The 19,665-nt window shown below is 48.7% G+C and overlaps 1 protein-coding gene across 2 annotated transcripts; it reads left to right on the top strand.

Annotated features, from left to right (window-relative positions):
- Positions 1-509: 509 nt before the first annotated feature.
- On the top strand, positions 510-14,518 carry MLEC (malectin). 2 transcript variants are annotated; one of them, XM_068562405.1, is made up of 5 exons: positions 513-902; positions 6,541-6,719; positions 7,447-7,623; positions 7,730-7,787; positions 8,942-14,518. In XM_068562405.1, the coding sequence occupies exons 1-5, from the start codon at positions 677-679 to the stop codon at positions 9,169-9,171; spliced, it is 870 nt and encodes a 289-aa protein (XP_068418506.1). In that variant the 5' UTR covers positions 513-676; the 3' UTR covers positions 9,172-14,518. The 2 variants fall into 2 exon arrangements, with proteins under 2 accessions (XP_068418507.1, XP_068418506.1); XM_068562406.1 differs by lacking the exons at positions 7,447-7,623; positions 7,730-7,787 and having other exon boundaries at positions 510-902.
- The last annotated feature ends 5,147 nt before the right edge of the window (positions 14,519-19,665 follow it).

Genomic DNA, 19,665 nt, shown 5'->3' on the forward strand with positions numbered 1-19,665 from the left:
TGTGGCCTTTCTAGAGGAGGATGGATTGTCTTCTCACGCGGGGAAAAAGGCCGAGTCTCAGGTCGGAAGAGTGATCATTGCGTCTCCTACTAGAGCGTATGCTCATGCTTCTCCCTGAGAAAGAAAGGGGGCGGGCAAGTCGGCAGCGCCCCCTCGGGAGCCTATTCGGTCCCCAAAACCTGGAACACCGGAAGTGCTGGCGACGTGTCAGTGCGCCCTATTCTAAACCTTCCCCGCTAGGCCCCCTTTCCTATTCAGCTGCGGGATTCCGGGGCCGCCTGGGCGCTGCACCCCGCCACTTCCGCATTGAACCGCCGCTTCAACCCAACTCTGCGCGCGCTCCCTCTCGTGCCTGATGGTTGGGCCGGCGCCTGGGAGTAGCCACGCCCTTTCCCGCGCCTGGCAGCCAATGGGCGGGCGCCTCCCGGCGGGGTGGTGGGTAGTTAATGAGGGCCGGGTGCTGATTGGCTGCAGGGTCGTGGCCGGGGCTGGGAGGTGGGGTAGGTTGTTCCTGAGGTGGGAGGTGGCACCCGTGGCTGAGAAGTAGGCCTGAGAGCGATATGTCTCCGGCGGCTGAGGCACAGCGGGCCGTGGTGCTGTTTTTCTGAGTCCGGGGCGGCCTGGCGGGGCTGAGGACAAGGCTCGGCGGAGGCTGCCCCCCGCTGTGGAGGCCGCCATGCTGGGCGCCCGGGCGGTTGAGGGAGCCGCCGTGGCGCTCAGGCGACTGCTGCTGCTGCTGCTGCTGCCGGCGCTCCGGGGACCGGGGCTCGGCGTGGTGGGCTCGGCTGGGGCCGGGCTGCCCGAGAGCGTGATTTGGGCCGTCAACGCCGGCGGAGAGGCGCATGTGGACGTGCACGGCATCCACTTTCGCAAGGACCCTTTGGAAGGCCGAGTGGGCCGAGGTGAGAGCCCCTCGGCTGAGCCGCCGGATCCCGGGCCTGCCGTGCCCGGCGCAGCGCGCCGAGGGCTGCGGGCCCCGAGCCCCTTCCTCGACCCTGGGCCCACGTCTCTGGAGCGAAGTTTCTCTCTACGGTTTCCTCGGGAACCCGATCAGAGCCCAGAGCCTGGCACTGGCTCGAAGCTACCTAGAGCCGTCGAGGCAGAGAGTTGGCGAGAAGTGATATTTGGACCTCGCATCCTGCATTTTCTTAACCCCTCACCTCCACCCAAGCTAGGAAAGTAAAGACGAGGGCGGCCTCTTGCCACCTTGAGGCCTCATGGGTTTTTCGGTTATCGCTCTCCCTGACCCGGAGGTTCTGCTCGCCTTTCAACACAGTTTCTGGTATATTCCTGCCGACCCAGAAATGGGCCGCTTTCTTTACCCTCTCTGCAGGAGCGGGGCTTGATTCTTAGCCAGAATGGAAAGGAATCTTGGAAGAGGATGGGCCAGGAAAGTTTGATTGTAGCCTCCTCCCCCAACCCCCTTTGGAGCGGGGCATGTGTGTGCATAAAAGTAGAAGCTGCAGGCCCTTCCCAGAGGGCGGTTATGTCGAAACCATACTGCACAGGGGGCTGGTGGTGTGTCAGCTGGGTCAGCCAGCGTAAGGTCTGAATATTTCGTCTGCGAGTGCGGAGAACCTACCCTAAGTGGTCCTGAGAGGTGTGATTCCAGCTTATGGGAAAAATGATTTTGACTTAATTGATTGAGCAGCAGTAGTTTTGACAGAGCTGCACAGTTCTCAAAGTTAGTGTAAGAACTGCCACGGGAGCTGGTTAAAAATACAAATTCCAGACCTGTAGATTAAACCCAGGTTTCTGCACCCAGGGCTTCTGATGTAGGACATCTGCAGACCACTCTTTGCAAAAATCTGCTCTAGACTCTGTTTCTTCTGTTAGTAGGATTGGAAAACAGGATTAAGAAGGAAGTTCCTCGCTTCATGTGTTGGAAGGAGATTTATGCCGTATGCTGGGTTCAGAGGCTTGCCAGATTGGCAATATGCCATCTCCAGAAAAGTAGGAGACAGACTTTCTCACTCTTTTTTCCACGATGCCAGATTTGGCTCTTGCCTTTCCTAAAGGGTTTAACTTAGTTCTTCCAACCAAGTTAATTGCAGTGTCCTGGAGTTTGTTATATTGGGGAGTTTATTGCTTCCATACATGTCAGGGTGTTGGGACACAGAGCTGTTTTCTGAAGCACTATGTTTGTCTTTAGCTCTGGAATTTATTTAGCCCTGGCATGTAGGTCTCAGTAGCCTGGGTTCAGCTGAGTCAGGGCCCTGGTCTCTAGCAGCTGTAACAGCAGCCAAAGCCAGACTTAATAGCAGGAGGTCATTGCTATCTCCATCCTGGACCCTTCCTCTTTCTTCATGGGTGTGGGCAGGGAGGAAGGAGACCGTTTGTGGACTTTGCCTCTAGAGATAGCCATGGTGAGACAGTGTGCAGATGGTTCCTTTCACTTAACAGATACCAGGCTTTACATAGGTTACATTATCCTCTTTGGTCCGTTGTGCAGAGGAGGGAGCTAAGACCACACAGGCTTAGTCCCCAGCTACTCCCCTTATTCAGAAATCCTGGTTTTAATTTGCTGGTGCCGGTGGGTTTGGTTTTTTTTTTTTTTTTTTTGGTCTGGTCAGCGGTCAGCCAGGCTCTCTGTAATAGGCTCATGGTCGCAGTTCCTTTGGAAGAGTTTATTGTAGCAGGTAAAAGTATGCGACTTACCAAATTACCAAAGCTCATGTGTACTGGAGTCCTGTCTCAGACCCTGCCACTCCATAAAGGGAGGTTCCCTGCTCCACTCTGGCGGTCCATTTGGGTATGAATTGTAGCAGTATTAAGGCGTGGATGGAGAGTAGAGGGCGGTTGTCGTCTTGTAGGCTGTTGTAGCTTGGACCAGCCAGTTGCAACATTGCACTTGGAGGGCTCCTGAGAGTAGCATTTTGCTGGCTTTAGGTCTGGGGCTGAGAAGTGATTTATCTTCCTCTCTCAGAAGGCAGCTCTCTAGTTTCTTTCTGTGCGAAGGAGTCAGCACCACCAAGGGTGGTGCAGCGGTTCCCTCTGCCTGCCCTTCTCTGGCACTGTTTGGGTAAGGGTTGCCAGGTATTTGGAGACCCTTGCCTCGTGCAGCTAATTATACTAATTGCGGTAGGAGCTGTACGTCTTTCTTTCCCACATGCCTGTGATATTGTTTCCAGCACGCGAGGAAAGTCCATTTTTATGTTGAATGAATTCAGGTATTTGTTGGCAAGTTAATCCAGATAAGAGTTTGGCCTGCTTTTGAACTTGCTGTTTCTCTATAGCGTCTTTATAGTTCAGCATTCTTGTAACTGTGAGTGGCCCAGGGCACCTAGTGGCTTTTGCTTTCAAAGGCACTTCATAATGTTTATTGAATTTCATTTCTGCCTTGAGGATAGTTAGTGCTCATAGAAGATGCTGACAGCCTGGGAAAGGCTTTTTTCAACCTGTGTGCTTCAGCAGATGGAGGTACCACCACTGAGAGTGATTCAGAAGCGGTCTGTGTGGGATTTTGGCGTGCTCTGCATTCCAGGTTCTTTTTAACTTGCTCTTTCTGGGTTCCTCTTGACTCTGTGGTGGAAAAGACCTGGTTATTTGGCTTGAGGGCATTGAACTTGGCTTGGTTTTAGGAGATATTTCCTCTTCATAGAAGGATGCCCGCTAGTCATTTGTATGACCTTGAAGTATTCGCTTTCCCTCTCTGAGCCTTGTTTTCCTTCTTCATAAAACTTGTCATGCTTTTGAAATCAGTGACACGAGTCTGAAAGTTCTCCTGTCCAGAGTAGGTTAAAGTGTCTCTATCTTTTTCTTTGCTCAGTGACCTTTTACATGGAATTAAAAGTGGAGCAGAATGTGGCTCTGGAGAGGAAAAAAGCTGGCCAGGGGCCTGAGCCCATCGGATGACTAATTCTGTAGACCTAACGAAGACCCTTTCCTTTTGGCTGGGGAAGGATTTGGCTTTGGGGAGATAAGAGCTTGAAAAGATAGTGTGAGAGAGACACTGCTACCTCTGATTTGCTTAAGGCCAAGGAATTTGCTTAGAATTCTCTTCCTATACTGCCACATAAGGGGCAGGCTTTGTTTGCAGGCCCTCCTAGGAGCAGTTCACTGGTAGAGAATTTAGGTAGGTGATACCCCATTTTCCAGGTGAGAAAACACCTAGAGAAGACAACTTGTTCCACATCACATAGTAGGTTGCAGAGCCAGGATTCAAATCCAGGCCCATCTTACCTTCAAACCTGGGCTGAATTTTTCAAGTAACCTGGTGACTCCATTGTCTAGAGCTAAAAAGCTGTGGACATAGTGTGGGCCCTTTGGTCCCCCTCCTTCTTTGGTTAACTATCTGAACCATGTCGTGCCAGCTGCAGTGGTGTGCTGCGTGTTTACACTGTATGTCAGAGAAACTTAGCTGTGAATGCATAAAGGCTCGGGGTGGGGGGGGGGGGGAGGAGAAAAAGTCCTTTATGCTATTGTCTCTTTTGGGACTTGGGCAAAACTTTGCCTGTGGCAAATCTCGTGGGAAAGCCACTTGGGAAAATATTTAAAGGTAATTCCAAGATTAAGTAGTTTGTTGCTCACATGGCTGAGTTTTCATAGCCGTGGGACTGAGAGTGCCACAGATTACATTACCATCGGTTTCTCACTTTTTCCATGCTGGAAAGGGGGAAAAATGATTCTCCACACATGCACAACTTTTCTGTGTCTCTGAAAAGCAAATCTAGTGACCGTTCCAAATTTGTGTGGATCACGGTCCTTGGGGAAGAGGGAGATTCTTAGAACTCAGTTGGAAGAGGACTGGCAATCTTTTACTCTTTGCAGGTTTGTGGTCTGAGCCTGGGACAGAGCTGGGGCAGTTGGCAGTACATCCTTTGCAGTGCTACTCAGACCCCCCCCCCCCCACCGCCTTCTTTGATTTCTCGAGGAGAAATAGGAAGAAAAAAATGTCTGGAGACAAAAGTGCAATGAGTTTCCTGTTCATTGTCTCATGGGTCCATCTGATCTCCCCGCTGCCGTTCACTTACAGGAACTGTTAACACTTCTGTTTATTTTTCCGAGGGCTTGACCTTAGCCATTGGATCTTTTAGTTACTCTTTTACCTCCCTTAGAGATAAAAGATCCTCTCCCTTGGAGTTTCAGAAGATAAAGCTCCCGGGATGACCGCTCTCAAACGTCACCCAAAGGATCAAGGTGCCAGATGTCTTCAGAGTCACCGTGTGAGATTGGAAGATGGTCTTAAAATCTTAATTCCAAGACTTCTCCTCCAAGGTGGAGGAGAGACTAGGCCCATGTACTGAAATCACTGCTAAGTCTGTGGTTTGGAAAGTATCAATAGATTGATGGAGCCCTGGAAAGCATAGCTAGTCATCTCTGGGGCTGGAGTGTGGAATCTTATATTTGAGGAAAGACCTGGGTATAGTTTGTAACGTGGGGGAAAGAAAAACATGTACAGACCCGTCTCCTACTAAGATTGGGGGCAGGCTGAGGGCAACAGAGGTTTTTGGCTCTTCTGATACCCACCCAAGTAAGAACTTTTTACTATTACCCCACCTTATTCCTTGTCTGTCAGAAATAGGAAAGGTGGCTCCCTCTGGACCTGGGCATCTTAGGCCAGAGGTGCCAATAGGACCGTGGCACATTTTCTTTCCCTGCTAGGGTTTGGGGAGATAGTGTGAGAGAGACACTGCTACCTCTGATTTGCTTAAGGCCTCTCCTCCTATGGAGAGGAGTGCATGGCTTGACTGCTCTGCAGGCACCTCCTTTGTTGCCATTTGTTCGGTCAACGAATCATATTGAGTGCCTACGTATGCGCCAGGGCCTGTGTCAGGTGCTGGGGATATGGTAGGAGCTTTTTTTCCTTTCGGTTTGTCTGGGGGAAAGTTCAAGAGCCTGCCTGAGGTTGAGTTCTATGAGTCTGTGGGAAGTAAGATGTTTGGACCCAAAGGAAATTAGAGAGCATCACATCCTTTTTTTAATGAACATATTTCTTTTGACCAGCCTTGGAACTTTCTGAATGAAATAATTATAAAAAGCAGCTAAAGCTGGTATCTTATTTGTAGTAAAGACAATGAAGAATGACTTTCCTAACAGATATCCTGTTTTTTATTTAGACTGAGTTTTTCTGAATGAGAAAAAAAAAAACATTCTTTGAACTTAATTGTCTTGCGGTGTTCCTGGCCATCCCCCTGGTTTTATGAGGTTTCTCTGAAGCTCTCCCTCACCAGGGAGCCCAGCAGCTGTAGCATAGTGCTTTGTTCTAGTAATGAGTTAGACTTGTTCCCTTCCCATCACTCTGGATATAGCTGGGGAAAAGTCATTTTCACATGCTTTCAAAAAGTTCTGCTATGAGGGTTATGGGAGCTTCTTGGGGTGATTAGTGCTTTGTTTCTTTCATTTTACTCTTCCTTGGTAATGGGTATCTGATTCTTGCCTTTGTGGCTGGTCTCTTTAGAGCCAGGTGCAATGGGGGTGGCCCCTTCCCCTGGGAGGGTTATTAGCATTGCTCTGGAAATGCCTCTGGTGGTTCTGGGGTCTCCACTCTTCTTTTGTGTTTTGCCTCTGACATGGTTTCTCTTCGTCTTTTGTGCCCAGCCTCTGACTATGGCATGAAACTGCCAATCCTGCGTTCCAACCCCGAAGACCAGATCCTGTATCAAACAGAGCGGTACAATGAGGAGACCTTTGGCTACGAAGTGCCCATCAAGGAGGAGGGGGACTACGTACTGGTGTTGAAATTTGCCGAGGTCTACTTTGCACAGTCCCAGCAGAAGGTGAGGCCTGGTCAGGCCCCTGCTTGACCAGTGGGACGTTACCACTTTCGGATAGCCCTCTGCTAAGGACCAGAGAGTGTGAGACGCTTTCGCAGAAGGGAGGAACAGATGAGCTTTGAGGAAAAGCTGGATTTTTTTTTTTTTTTTTTAATTTTTTTAAAGGCCGTACCATGCGGCCTGCGGGATCTCAGTTCTGCGACCAGGGATCAAACCCGGGCCATGGCAGTGAAAGCCCAGAATCCTAACCACTAGGCCACCAGGGAACTCCCAAAGCTGGATTCCTTTGGCCCAGCTGTGTCCCATTACTACATGACTGAACTTGCCTCGGGGTTGGTGACAGAAGGCTACGCCAGAATCCTAGTTCTTGGCCACTAACTAATCCTCTTAAGGCCCTCCTGGTTATAGCCTCTCCCTTCTTGGTTGTCAGCACCTTCTTGTTTTTAGCCCTGTTGTTTTCCTGTCCCTTCCTCTGAATTTCCTTCTTTCCATGTTGAGCTTTTTGTTTGTGTTCTTTGTTCCCTACGGCCAGTGTGCGACCTTGACAGTGAAGGAACATGGCTTTGATTTGGCTCAGGTGAAGGACTCTAGCCACCCTGGAGTATATCCAGTCCTGTCATTCCTTGAATTACTTTTGAACTTGAAGCCCAGGCAGGGTACCTGATGTCCAACTGGCAAAGGGGTGTGAAGCGGGTGGTTTTGACATTGTCTCCTTTTCTCATCTTGGCAGGTATTTGATGTGCGATTGAATGGCCATGTTGTGGTGAAGGACTTGGATATCTTTGATCGCGTTGGGCACAGTACAGCTCATGATGAAATCATCCCAATGAGCATCAGAAAGGGGAAGCTGAGTGTCCAGGGGGAGGTGTCCACCTTCACAGGGAAACTCTACATCGAGTTTGTCAAGGTAACGCTCCTACTCTGCCCTCACAGCTGAGGACGAGCTCAGAAGGATGGGTGCAGGGGGGATGTTTGCTGCTGTGTGGGGTTGACCGCTGTTTCCCATTTCCTAGGGATACTATGACAATCCCAAAGTCTGTGCACTCTACATCATGGCTGGGACAGTGGATGGTAAGTTGTGTTTCTGATCTGCTTTTTGACGTGGTCTGAAGGATATGATTGAGGAAGCCCTTGGGGGATGGTTGAGCTGATCGCTCTTTTGAAAACACTAATACTTAAAGCCAGATTGTGGGGAACCCAGAGTCCGGTGGCCGGGGGTGAAGTGTAGCATGGTGCTAGCCATAAGCTTCTGAGTAAGATCTGTGTTCACATCTTGCTGCCGCCAGTTAATCAGCGGATTGGTTTTGGACAAAATCCTTTAACCCTACTGTAAATTGGGATTAATAATGTTACCTATGGTGTGCCCTGAGCCTTGTAGTCATTTGGAATTGCCTAGAACTCATCCTTATTCTGTTTCTTTGACATCTGTGTCCTGGGGGCAGAAAGAAGAAAAAGGCAGAAGGAAGGGTCCTTGAGTGTTTTGGTGTGCTCCAAGAGAGTGCAGCATTGCTGGGCTGCACTGAGCAAAACTTCATTTATTAATGTCTCCCTGTCCTTGGGATCCAGCCTGAGAGTACATCTCTTTCTCAGGGTTGAGGGTCCTGGCTGCCAGCTTTCCCAGGCTGATTTTTGCAGAGAAGGTTTCTGTCTTAGTGACTTTTCTCCCCCATCCCACCTCTGTGCCTTTCCCCACCTCATCCTGGATGCACCGAGGCTCGCATCCTATTGTTTTGACATCCCAGAGGATGTCTTGCCACCAAACTGATTTGTAGCCAGAGTCCCTCAGGAGGGGACAGAGAACAGAGGAGTAGTGTGTGCTGAGAACCCACAACTCTGTGGATCAGCTTTTCCTTGACTGCTGTGTGAATCAAAAGGAAATGTGGGATGGTAGGAGGGAGGAGGAGAGGTTTGAAAAGGTTAATCTTTGGGTGTCGGGTCATTGTCCTTGTCCAATCTGGTTCTTTCTGGGCTCTGAAGAAGTAGGACAGGAAGGGGAGATAGTGAACCTCTCTGTGCTCAGGGCTTTTACTACGTTTTAGTTAAATCTAAAGAAGACAAATGTTTGCAGCAATCTGCTGTTCTCTAGGCTGGGAACTGTTTCTGCTTCTTCCTGTGGATCCTGCTTAGGTCACAGGGTCTCTTTACTGTGACTCATTTACTGTCCTTAAGGGCCTCACTTAAATGCCATGGGTCCTACTTAAAAAGTGTTCTTCTTCTTGCGTCAGATGTACCAAAGCTGCAGCCTCATCCAGGACTGGAGAAGAAAGAAGAGGAGGAGGAGGAGGAAGAATACGATGAAGGGTCTAATCTCAAAAGACAGACCAATAAGAACCGGGTGCAGTCGGGCCCCCGCACGCCCAACCCCTATGCCTCGGACAACAGCAGCCTCATGTTTCCCATCCTGGTGGCCTTCGGAGTCTTCATTCCAACCCTCTTCTGCCTCTGCCGGTTGTGAGAACAAATCACCATCCTGAACAGGTGGAGGGGTGTGGGAAAGAAACCAAACATGTTGGTTTGGGTTTCTGTATTTTTTACCGTGATTAACAAAAACAAACAAACGAAACACACACACACACACACACACAATTAAAGGAGATGAAAAGAGGCGGAGTGAGTAGAGAGCAGCCCTCATCCACCACCTGGTCCTAGACCTGCTCCAGTCCTAGTTCTCTCTTTGTGGTGGCCCCCAGCCGTCTCTTTCCTCTCCAGGGTACGTAGGGTAAACTGGATCCTACCTGGTCCAGGGTCTTCGTCCGTAAACGCAGTGGAAAGGACTCTGAACTCAGAGCAGACACGGTTCCTTTTTTTAGGTTAGAAATTAACAGCAGGGAAATGTCATCTTCTTACCTGAGAAGACTAGCGCTGGGAGTTGGGTATGTTCTGAAGTTATGTCTAGATAAGTTTTCAGATGTCCTGGGATTCAAAGTGTGTGTGGTTTGTGTGTGTGTGTGTGAAGGTGTATAATTTGTATGATAAAGATGAAAACGGAAGGGGGATTAAAAAGAAGAAAGAAAAGTAGATACTTCCTTACTTGGAAGCCTTTCTGGTTTTAGCCCAATGATGGTTCCACCTTAAGTGTTTGAGCTTTGTCATTGCTTGTCTCCCTGACGTGTGCCAGTTAGAGAACTGTCTGGTATCCGAGACGATTAGTTTATATCAGGTCCTCAAGTTGCCTCTGACTTCTTACCACAAACAAATCATTTTGATTTCAGTGCCTGTTGGGGACTTGATTTCCTCTCTCTCTCTCTTTTTTTCTGAACCTGGCTCATTTGAAATCTCTCTCTCAACCATCCTGCTAAGTTATTGCCAAGAAGGGAAGGAGACATAGGGATTTGGGGTTCCCTCTGCTTGAATGTCTTATCCTCCACCACCTCACCTTACTGGTACCTCCCTCCCTGGATCTCTGAGCCAGCAGCCAGGAGGACCTGACCCAGCAGTTCTTTTATTGGCCCCTTTGTAGGGTCTTGCTGCCAGGGGACAGGGATGCTTTCCAGCCTGCAGCAACAGAACACTTGACCTTAAAAGTCTCTTCTGGTCTTTGGATCAGAAAAGGCTTATGTTAGCATAACTTAAGAGCAACCTCGGAGACTTGAGCCCTACTAAGTGACTGACCACTGTTGAGAGTATCTAGTACCTGATGTTCATTTATTCCCACATCCTTCCATGTCACGGTTCAACCAGTTTTGGTTTAAGCCTAGAGCTGCCCCAAGGAGCTAGACTAACTGTCTGTATCTGGCCCAGTGACGCCTCTCACTGACCTTAATAGCGTGCCCTTTTTGTCCTTTCATTTCCTTGTCCAAGTCTCAGCCAGGTTCTTGATGTGACGGGGCTGAAAGATTGCCAGTCAGCCATAGTCCTGGCAGCTCTGAAGCCACCCTTAGCCTCTAAGTGTCTGTCTTGAATTCCCTGGGAAAATTTCTGCAGGAAGTGAGACTTCCCTGTTCCTCTCCTTTCTGGTCCCTGTCATCCTTTTCCCAGTTAGGGGAGCAATGAGGGAGGACCCAGCCAAGCTACAAGGAATTTTGTGGATGGAAAGCCGCAGGATTAGCTTATGCTTGGGCTGGAGCAGCATAGAATCTCAGGCCAGGCCCGTCTTTTTAGAATGCGTTTAGTTTTGAGTTTGTCTCTTTGGATATGTTTTCTAAGAGCTCCATATATTTGAACTGCTCATTATGTGACAAAGTAAGTAGCCCTTGGGCCCATGTCCTGGGTTTTGGTTCTTAATGAGTTACTCCAGGTCAGCATTTAGTCCTTTGAGAGTCGTAGCCCTTTATTTCAGCTGTGACTTAGGCCTCGATACTTGGGTACTGAGTCAGGCAGCTGGACAGCTGCGGCCTGAAGCTATAATTGGAGGCACACTTCTGGAGTGCTTCATGAAGCTCCCTGCGTTACAGGATGATGTCCTGAAGCCTTGGTCCTGGGCACCACCTGCCTGGGCAGTGGACATCCTGACTGTTAATTGGGCTTCTGACAGGGGCTTCGAGTCCCATTCCGTCACAGCTCTCCAAAGCCGTAGGCTACTGCCAATGGAGTAAACAGGATGCGGGAGGACTTGCTGCCTCCATTTTGCCTTGTTCATTAGTTTGCCTGGGTCTCTCTGAGGAAGGAGGGCTCCCCGCCTCCTCACCTCAACCCTTCCCTTCGGTGACTCAGAGTCTCAGAAGGAAACCGTGGCTCCTGGGGCCATTTCCTAACGGTACTGTAAGCCAAGCAGCTTTGCTTCTGCCTCTGTTTCCCAGCCCACCCTTTCCCCCTGAGCTCAGGGATAGGGACGGGCACTTTCCTCTTTGGTTGTGTCTGAAAGGAAGGAACATCTTTCTGTGGCTCACAAAAACTAAAGGGGAAGTGAGGAAACAGGAAGAAGTATGGGGGGGGGCTGGGGTAGCGTCCCCTGGAGCCAAGCACACCCAGCTCACAGAGCTGCCCAGGGCTGGTTACGGTTGGCTAGTGATGCTGAACTTGAAAGTTTTTTTTTTTTTTTTTTGGCTCTTTCAAGGTGATATAGGTACATGAAGTTTGGGTTAAAGGGGTGGGGATGGGGTACTCTTTATTTTTATTTTTGTATTGTGTATATCAAGAATCACTCTGTTGTTCATCTTTTGCTTTTTGCACTGTTTGTCCCCACGTCTGTATCGTGAGCTGGTGCTAGCGGCTGAGAGGCTGCGCTGTAGGGGAGTCTGGCTGGGGTTGGGGAGGTGAGAAGTCACGCCCGTTAGGCATGGGGGAGGAGAGGCCTGGGCTCTTCTACTGGGTCCACACTCGTCCTAGGGTTTTAGATCTTCCTGAGCCCAGCTGGCCAAAGCCAAGAGCAGACAGCCAAGGTGAAATTCTTGTTGCCAGAAGTGTGGCTTGGGTTCAGTTTCCAGGTGGGCTGGGCAAAGATGTCTGAGGGAGGTGGGCTGAGAGTCTGCAGTGTACCCCTGATTTGGGTCAGGGACCAACTGGCCTCTAATCAGACTTTTTGGGGGCTTCACTCATGCTGACGGGAACATCATGCCAGGAAACAATCTTTGGGACCCATGTCCCCTAAACCAGATACATTTTTCTAAAAAAGCCTCCACTATTGAGGAGAAGCTGCTCAGTGTTTACCTTACGTTCTGGTGACTTGAAAGGTGGTTCTCTTTGTGTCAGTGGTGTCAGACTTGCAGGAGGACCACAGGGCCTGCAGGCCCACCTTTTGGTTTGAGAGTGTGATCTTGTTTTCTTGTTCCCGCTGTTTGCCTAAGAGATACTGGCCTGATTGGAGGATCACAGTAGAGGTCACTTAGGCTTGGAAGAGATGGGGTGAAGTTTGAGTTAAGTTTACCGCCCCCTTTCTTTGCCTGGGAACTGTTTAATCTAGTTTTAGAATTGTGATTTGACTTCTTTTCTTTTTGGAGAAGCTTCTGTTTTAAGGAATTTCTCTTCCTCCATATCCTGCCTCTGCCCTCTCCTGAGAAGGCCTGGCCATGGCTTCTAGAATCTCAGTTGAACTTCAGAAAACAGCAGCAGTATTTTCCCTTTCCTAGCACTTATATTCCTTTCCCTAGAAATTGGCTCACCTTGGGAAGCACAGGGGGAGAATCAGCAGGTTCTCGACCCTCCCTGGGGATTGGGGAAGGACCTACCCGGTCAGCACAGTGCCTTGTCCTCTCCTGCTCTGAGCCAGGGTGGGCGTTCCCTCTAGATTCAGGTCTGGGCAGGGGGTCTCACGGTCCCTTCCTCCCCCTCCCCTTTGCTGGCTGGCTCTGACCTAATTCAGGTGTCTTCTTGCCTCGAGGAGCCTTAATGGCATCAAGTGGCAACATTAATACTGTCCTCCATGCCTCTCCAAAAGGACCTAGAAGAGCAGGTGAGCTTTCCAGAGTGAGAGACGAATAGATGCTCCTGTTTTAAAAAAACAAGTTGGGGAGGGAGGGTAAGCTTTGGGCCTCCTTCCGCTGTGGCCCCTGGGGAAGGAGCCTGGGGCGAGGCTAAGTGATGGTGCAGAAGCAGAACCAGAAACACCCAGGATCGGTTCAGAAACCAGAGAAGGAATCTGCTTTTCTTCTATGGGAAGATGTAATTAGGGATCAAAGAGCTCTAAGAAAATTGCAAAGAAGGCTTCACGTTCAAGCTTCGGAGAGATCAGAGTAATTTTTCCCTTTCAGTCCAAGCTAGGACTCTTTCTGTATTTATACCTCTCCTGGGGCAAGAGGGCTAGGTTTCCTCATTTTGTTACAAGACTAGGCACCAATGGGTCCGCTTCCCAGTGAGGGCGGTTTCTTCCCTGTACATGGGTGGCTTGCTGCCGATCTGGTTTGTCCTTGCCCAGCTGCCTTTGGCGAGCTGGCTGTAGGCTGCCAAATCATTTGGATAAGGGCAGATGATTTGGGGCCTGGCTGGGTTGGCAGGAAAAGAGCAGGATGGATCTCTTGGGACGGGTTCCCCCCTCCCCACCCCCCCAGGAGTATAAAAACAAGGAGCCAGGATTGTGCTGGCAGCCTGGGAAACAGTAGTGCCTGCTGGAGTTGGCAAAGAGGGCCCTGGCACCTCTTGCATCCAGGCAGTCTTGTGAGAGGGGAGCACGTAGCACCAGGAAAAGCAGAACTCCATTCTCACCTCTATTTTGAGCTTCGGGGCTTTATTTCAGTACGAGGAAAAACAACAACAATCTGAAGTGTGCTTTCCGTCCTTTCAAAGGACAACTGTCGGGAAAGGAGGGTTGAGTTGCCAGGTGGGAGGGGAGAGTTGGCAGGGAGAGGCATTATGGCAGAACCAGGAATGAGACATCCTTGACTCCTGTCTTCCCTGGTATGTCATGATCCAGGGAATGAAAAGAAATTTGACCCTGGATTAGTTCCCTCCTTGGATTTTCCTTCCACCAAATTCTCCCACGCTTGGACCAGCTGCCCATTCAGAGCTCAGGGCAGCCTCTTCAACCACTACTGGCCTAACCTGGCTCGTCAGGTAACCAACCCCGCCCCTCTAGATCGGGCCTGGCTGCTCTATTCTGTACCAAGTACTGGACGATAGTGCCAAGTTCTTAGTAGCCCCCGTAGCTCCTACTCTAGATTCCCATCCTCTCCCTGCACAGGCCAGACCTACTCTCTGTCTGTAGCCACAACACGCATTTCCAGCGACACAGTGAGATGTGATTGAGGGGCTTTGAACCTGGCTGGCCCGGGAAAGCTGTAGGGGTGGATAGAGCTCTTTCCTTCTGGGCTGTCTCCATCTGTCCCTACCCCTTCCATGCCCCACCCTACTCCCACCAAAAAGTAAAAAAATCAGGATGTTTTTCACTGTCCATTGCTTTGTGTTTTAATAAACAATTTGCAGTGACACTCTGTGTCGGGATTGAGTTTGAACTTGATTGCAAAGAAGTGACGTGATGGGGTGGGAAGAGGGAAACCCAGGGGTTCTCTTGGCTGCTAAGGGTTCTTCCGTGATGAATCTGGGAGCTTTCTTTTCTTTTTACCAGGATGTTTGGTTAAGGGAACGGAGTTTTGTTAAATGCTGCACGGCCATTTCAACCAGCAGCGCATTCAAGAAAAAATAAACAGTTGTTTTGTTTCCACTTTCACTGGAACACCAGGCCATGACACTTTCACTTCCAAGGCACACTGAGCCTGCTGCCTCCCCTGCCATTTTCCCCTCAGCTTCCACGATAGGCTGTGGACAGACTAAGCCACGGGACGGTTTTCTCTGCTTTCTCCTTTTCTGATGTGTTGTCAGTGTTGACAAGGGAAGGGGCAGAAAGAGCAGGAAGGATTTTTTTTTTTCCTATAATTTATTCATCACGTTTTATAGCTGAGGAACATGAAGCTCAAAAAACTTTAGTAATTTACCCCAGGCTAGTCAGTAAATGATCAAGCCAGGATTCAAACCCAGTCTATTTGTCTGCAAAGCCCATGATCTTTCTAAGGCTATAAGAATAATAATTACAGATATCTTTTATTGAGCCTTTGAAATGGGCCAGGCACAAGGCCAAGCAGTTTTACAGATGTTATCTCTGTTTAATCTTCAACAAACCAGCTGGTACTCACCTTTAAGAGGTGAGGCGACTTGCCGAAGACCACACAGCCAGCAAAAGGCAGAACTGAGGTTTTACATCAGGACTCTTGCTCTTAATCATTATTCTCTCCAGCCTTCCACTCCCCGCTGATGCCATGTGCTGTGTTTCTCCAAGCAGGAATGGAGGCTGCTGGTTTGGGGAATGGGACGGAGAGCTTGGCCTACCTCCCTCAGTTATCCCTTGAAGGGCAGAATTCAGCGCTCAGCTCCAAGAATGAAGCCTGTGTGGATGGAGTCTGTTCTCAGGGCCCAAATAAGCCAGGAGGCCCACAGAGCCTCATTCTTAGCTTGAACCCACCCATAACTGGAGTTCTTTACTAATTTAGACTTGGCTGTTACTATTTCAAGTAGCTTCCCATGAGCTGCCAAATGGGGAAGAGACCTGAAGAAGCCCTGCTCTAGGGACTCGCAGGGAGGAAAATTGTCTGACAGAAGATCTTGGGCCAAGTGCGGGGGGTTGGGTTAAACCACTCTTGGGTCCAGATCTTAATCTCACTAAGGAAATCAGGCTCCCAGTTAGCTGGAGCCGGTGTGTCGGACCTTTCTCCATACTTAGTACCCCCATGCCCCTCCACTCTCCATAGAGGAAGAGAGATGAGTTTTTCCAGCGTTTACTGGAAAGCCTGTTGCCATAGCAATGGTGAGGGGTCAAGGCAGAACAGAGGTGAAGCACAGAGGTGTGGAGTGGGCAGGCCTCTGCTCTCTAGCGACCTGAGATGGTAGGCACCTCGCTGCGGTACTCTGGCCCAAGAGTCTTAGTTTTGTTTGTTGCTAACCACTTATATTAGTGAAAAATAACCCCACTTACTTTTTGGCTTGGGCCTTGTCCTAAGACTCCCTCTCCTGGGTTTTCTTATGGCTTCTACTTGACTCCGTCTGTTGCTTCCTCAAGCCTTAGTCCCCAGCTCATTTCCTCTCTGCTCTTGACTTGACTGTTCTTTTCGGTCACCGCACTTTCCAATCCAGCTCCATGCTTCTCCCTGCCCAGGGTGGCTGCCCTCAGCGGAGGGGTCCTGGAGGAAGAGGCCACTTAAATGTATTGTCATAGCGACCATTCATGAAACACTCTCGCTGGCGCCAGCAGAGTGCTTTTCGTTGCTGTTTTCATCTCCTGTCTTAAAAATTTATTTTATTTATTTATTTTTGGCTGTGTTGGGTCTTCGTTGCTGCCCACAGGCTTTCTCTAGTTGTGGTGAGCAGGGGCTACTCTTCGTTGCGGTGTGCGGGCTTCTCATTGCGGTGGCTTCTCTTGTTGCGGAGCACGGGCTCTAGCCGTGTGGGCTTCAGTAGTTGTGACACGCAGTCTCAGTAGTTGTGGCTAGTGGGCTCTAGAGCGCAGGCTCAGTAGTTGTGGCTAGTGGGCTCTAGAGCGCAGGCTCAGTAGTTGTGGCGCATGGGCTTAGTTGCTCCACGGCATGTGGGATCTTCCCGGACCAGGACTCGCCACCAGGGAAGCCCTCATCTCCTCTTTACAACCCTAGGAAAGACCAGTGACTAGCCTGACTTATAAATTAGAAAACGTAGGCTCAGAGGGCATAAATGACCTGCCCAAAGTCACATAGCTGGTAAGTGGCAGAGTGAGGCTGGAACTTAGCTCTGTCTAACCGCAAAGCCTGTGCTCTTAACGTCATGATGTACTACTTTTAAGAAGGAACCTTTTGAATGTAGATAACTGAAGAAGCTGGGTGATGGTTACGTGGAGGTTTATTATATTATTCTTTCTCTAAAAAGAAAGTAATCTTTTAAGACTTAGTGATACAAAGTGCGTAAGTACATTTTAAAAATCGGGGGACTTCCCTGGTGGCTCAGTGGTTAAGAATCTGCCTGCCAATGCAGGGGACACAGGTTCAAGCCCTGGTCCAGCAAGATCCCACATGCCACAGAGCAGCTAAGCCCGTGCGCCACAACTTCTAAGCTGCGCTCTAGAGCCCACGAGCCACAGCTACTGAGCCTGTGTGCTGCAACTACTGAAGCCCACGCACCTAGAGCCCATGCTCTGCAACAAGAGAAGCCACCGCAATGAGAAGCCCGCGCACCACAATGAAGAGTAGCCCCTGCTCACCGCAACTAGAGAAAGCCCACACGCAGCAATGAAGACTCAACACAGCCAAAAATAAATAAATAAATAAATAAAATATTTTAAAAAAAAATTTATTTGGGGTGCAGAATGTGAAAACTCATCTTTCTTAGTCCTACCTCTTTAATCCCTAGAGGATATACAGGTGTATTATCTTTGGTGTATATCTTTCATTTTATATGTATATATATTTATGTGTACATGCACACATATTTACATAATATATTTATTTTGCACATGTGCAAGTGTGCCTTTAGAATTCCATTAAGGAATTACTGAATCAAACAGTATATGCACGGACTTCCCTGGCAGTCTAGTGGTTAAGACTCTGCGCTTCCACTGCAGCGGGTGCGGATTCAGTCTCTGGTTGGGGAACTAAGATCCTGCATGCTGCACAGCGCGGCCAAAAACAAAACAAAACAAAACGAAAAACAGTATATGCACTTAAAATTTTGAAAGTTCTGCCCTCAGCAAGGCTATGTGAATTTCCACCCACCAGTCTTGTGCTGTACAACTTTGGAATACGCCACGAATCCTTTTTGGAAACAGGTGGGATATAAATAATAAATTAATGCTTTTAAAAAACAGCCCTCAGCCAGGGAGAGAAGTGACTTGGGTACTAGGGAAATCACTAGCTCTCAGTTTCCCAGACCACAAGGCCTGCCTGCAGTCCCAGCCACGACTTGCTGATTCGGTGGATGCCACCTTTAGGGAGGCAGCAGGAAGGAGGGCTGAACTTCCCTGCCTCGGCAGAAAAAAGCCCTCTGATGTCCTGCTTACCTTGGCCGCATCAGCTCTGGGCCCCACCTGCCTGGCCTGATTGGAGGCAGACTGCCTGGCAACTCTGGGACTGCCTTGGAAAACAGCCACTGTCACACCTCTTACCGTGAGGAAAATAACCAGCGTAAGGAGAGGGGCTTGAGGAGCACGAAGCTGCGGTGAAAGGGAGGCCAGCCTTTCCACTCCAGTCTTCCCATGTCTAGCCCAGGGAGACATTGGGGTTGCTATTTCATGCAGTCAATCTCTATTTTTCTTTTTCCACCCAACAGGGAATTAGTATATGTACTTTTCAGAAAACTTTTTTTTTAAAGAGCCTTTTGACATACCTTAGAAAGATTTGGTGAGGAGAGGCAGAGGCAGATTGGAGGTTACGGCCCTAATTTTTCCTACTCCTTCTCAAAAAGGAATATTTATAGATATTTTTCCTTTCTTTCTCTGTGTTTTTTATTCTCCTAAAGACATAATCTTTTGCTTTTTAACCAGAGTTTGTAGGTAGTGATCAGAGAGTACAGGCCTCAACTCCCTTATATGGCAGTATTTATTTAAAATGTTTTGAGCAGAAAAAAGTGATCAAGTTTGAGGTGGCTTTTAAATTTTAAGAGATTATAATAAGGCTACTTTGACTTAGAGCCTGCCTTCCAGACGCAGATCCTAAGTTAGTTATTTTTATTTATTTATTAATTTAAAGATATACAAGCAGCCCATGATCATATGCTTGTTGTGATAAAATAGTATAGAAGTAGCTCTAAAGAGTGTCAAAAGTGAATATATCCCCCTTTAATCCCTTCCAATACTCTCCTCCCCCAAGGGAACCTCACTTAACTCTAGTGTATATCCAAACCCCTTCCCGTGTAGTTACAGATAGAAATATTCATATACTTTCAAATTTTAAACAAATGGGATTATGTGCCTTGTTCCCCGCCCCCCCCCCCAAACTATCTGTCTTTGAGATCTCTCCATACTAGTAAGTAGAGATGGATCTCATTCTTTTTAACAACTGCATAACATGAATGGGTGCAACTGTAACTTATTGTAATTTTTCAGTGTTACAAATGGTCCTGCAGTAAACATCTTCGTGCATACATGTAGGCTAAATTCCCGGATGTGGAATTGCAGGTAAACGGGTCAATATGTTTGTTATCATCCCTAAAAAGAGAAAAGCTGGGATCCAGGTAACTCTAGTCCTGGTGCTCTGAGAACAAATGTTCAGTGAGCAAGTGATTGTGGGAAATGGCTCCATGCTAAACTCCCTTCTTGGTGATTCACAATCAAGTAGCATATTAAGAGTTCTGGAAATTCTTCAGTAACCACTTACTGCTGAGTAGTTTAAAAAGAATTGTTTGCAAAGGGAAATTGCAATGTGCAAATGTGTAATTCTTGTACACATCTTAAAATTTCCCTGAACAGTTTGGGAAGTCTCCCCCCGGTTGGTAATCTCTCAAAGACAGGACGGCATTTAGATAGGAACTTGGCCACATACTGTTCCACCAGGCTGGGCAGCTGAGGTGGAGTCAGGTTTGGATTTTGTCCAGGAAACGGGCGAGGCCTGTCAGCCATGCC

Source organism: Eschrichtius robustus, chromosome 14, assembly GCF_028021215.1.
Source record: "Eschrichtius robustus isolate mEscRob2 chromosome 14, mEscRob2.pri, whole genome shotgun sequence".
NCBI lineage: Eukaryota > Metazoa > Chordata > Mammalia > Artiodactyla > Eschrichtiidae > Eschrichtius > Eschrichtius robustus.

Excerpts from the sequence above, each read along its gene's own strand:
- MLEC (XM_068562405.1), top strand. The coding sequence starts at position 677 with ATGCTGGGCGCCCGGGCGGTTGAGGGAGCCGCCGTGGCGCTCAGGCGA. Across the intron at positions 6,720-7,446 it reads TTGCACAGTCCCAGCAGAAG|GTATTTGATGTGCGATTGAA; the intron begins GTGAGGCCTGGT and ends TCATCTTGGCAG. Across the intron at positions 7,624-7,729 it reads TCTACATCGAGTTTGTCAAG|GGATACTATGACAATCCCAA; the intron begins GTAACGCTCCTA and ends CCCATTTCCTAG.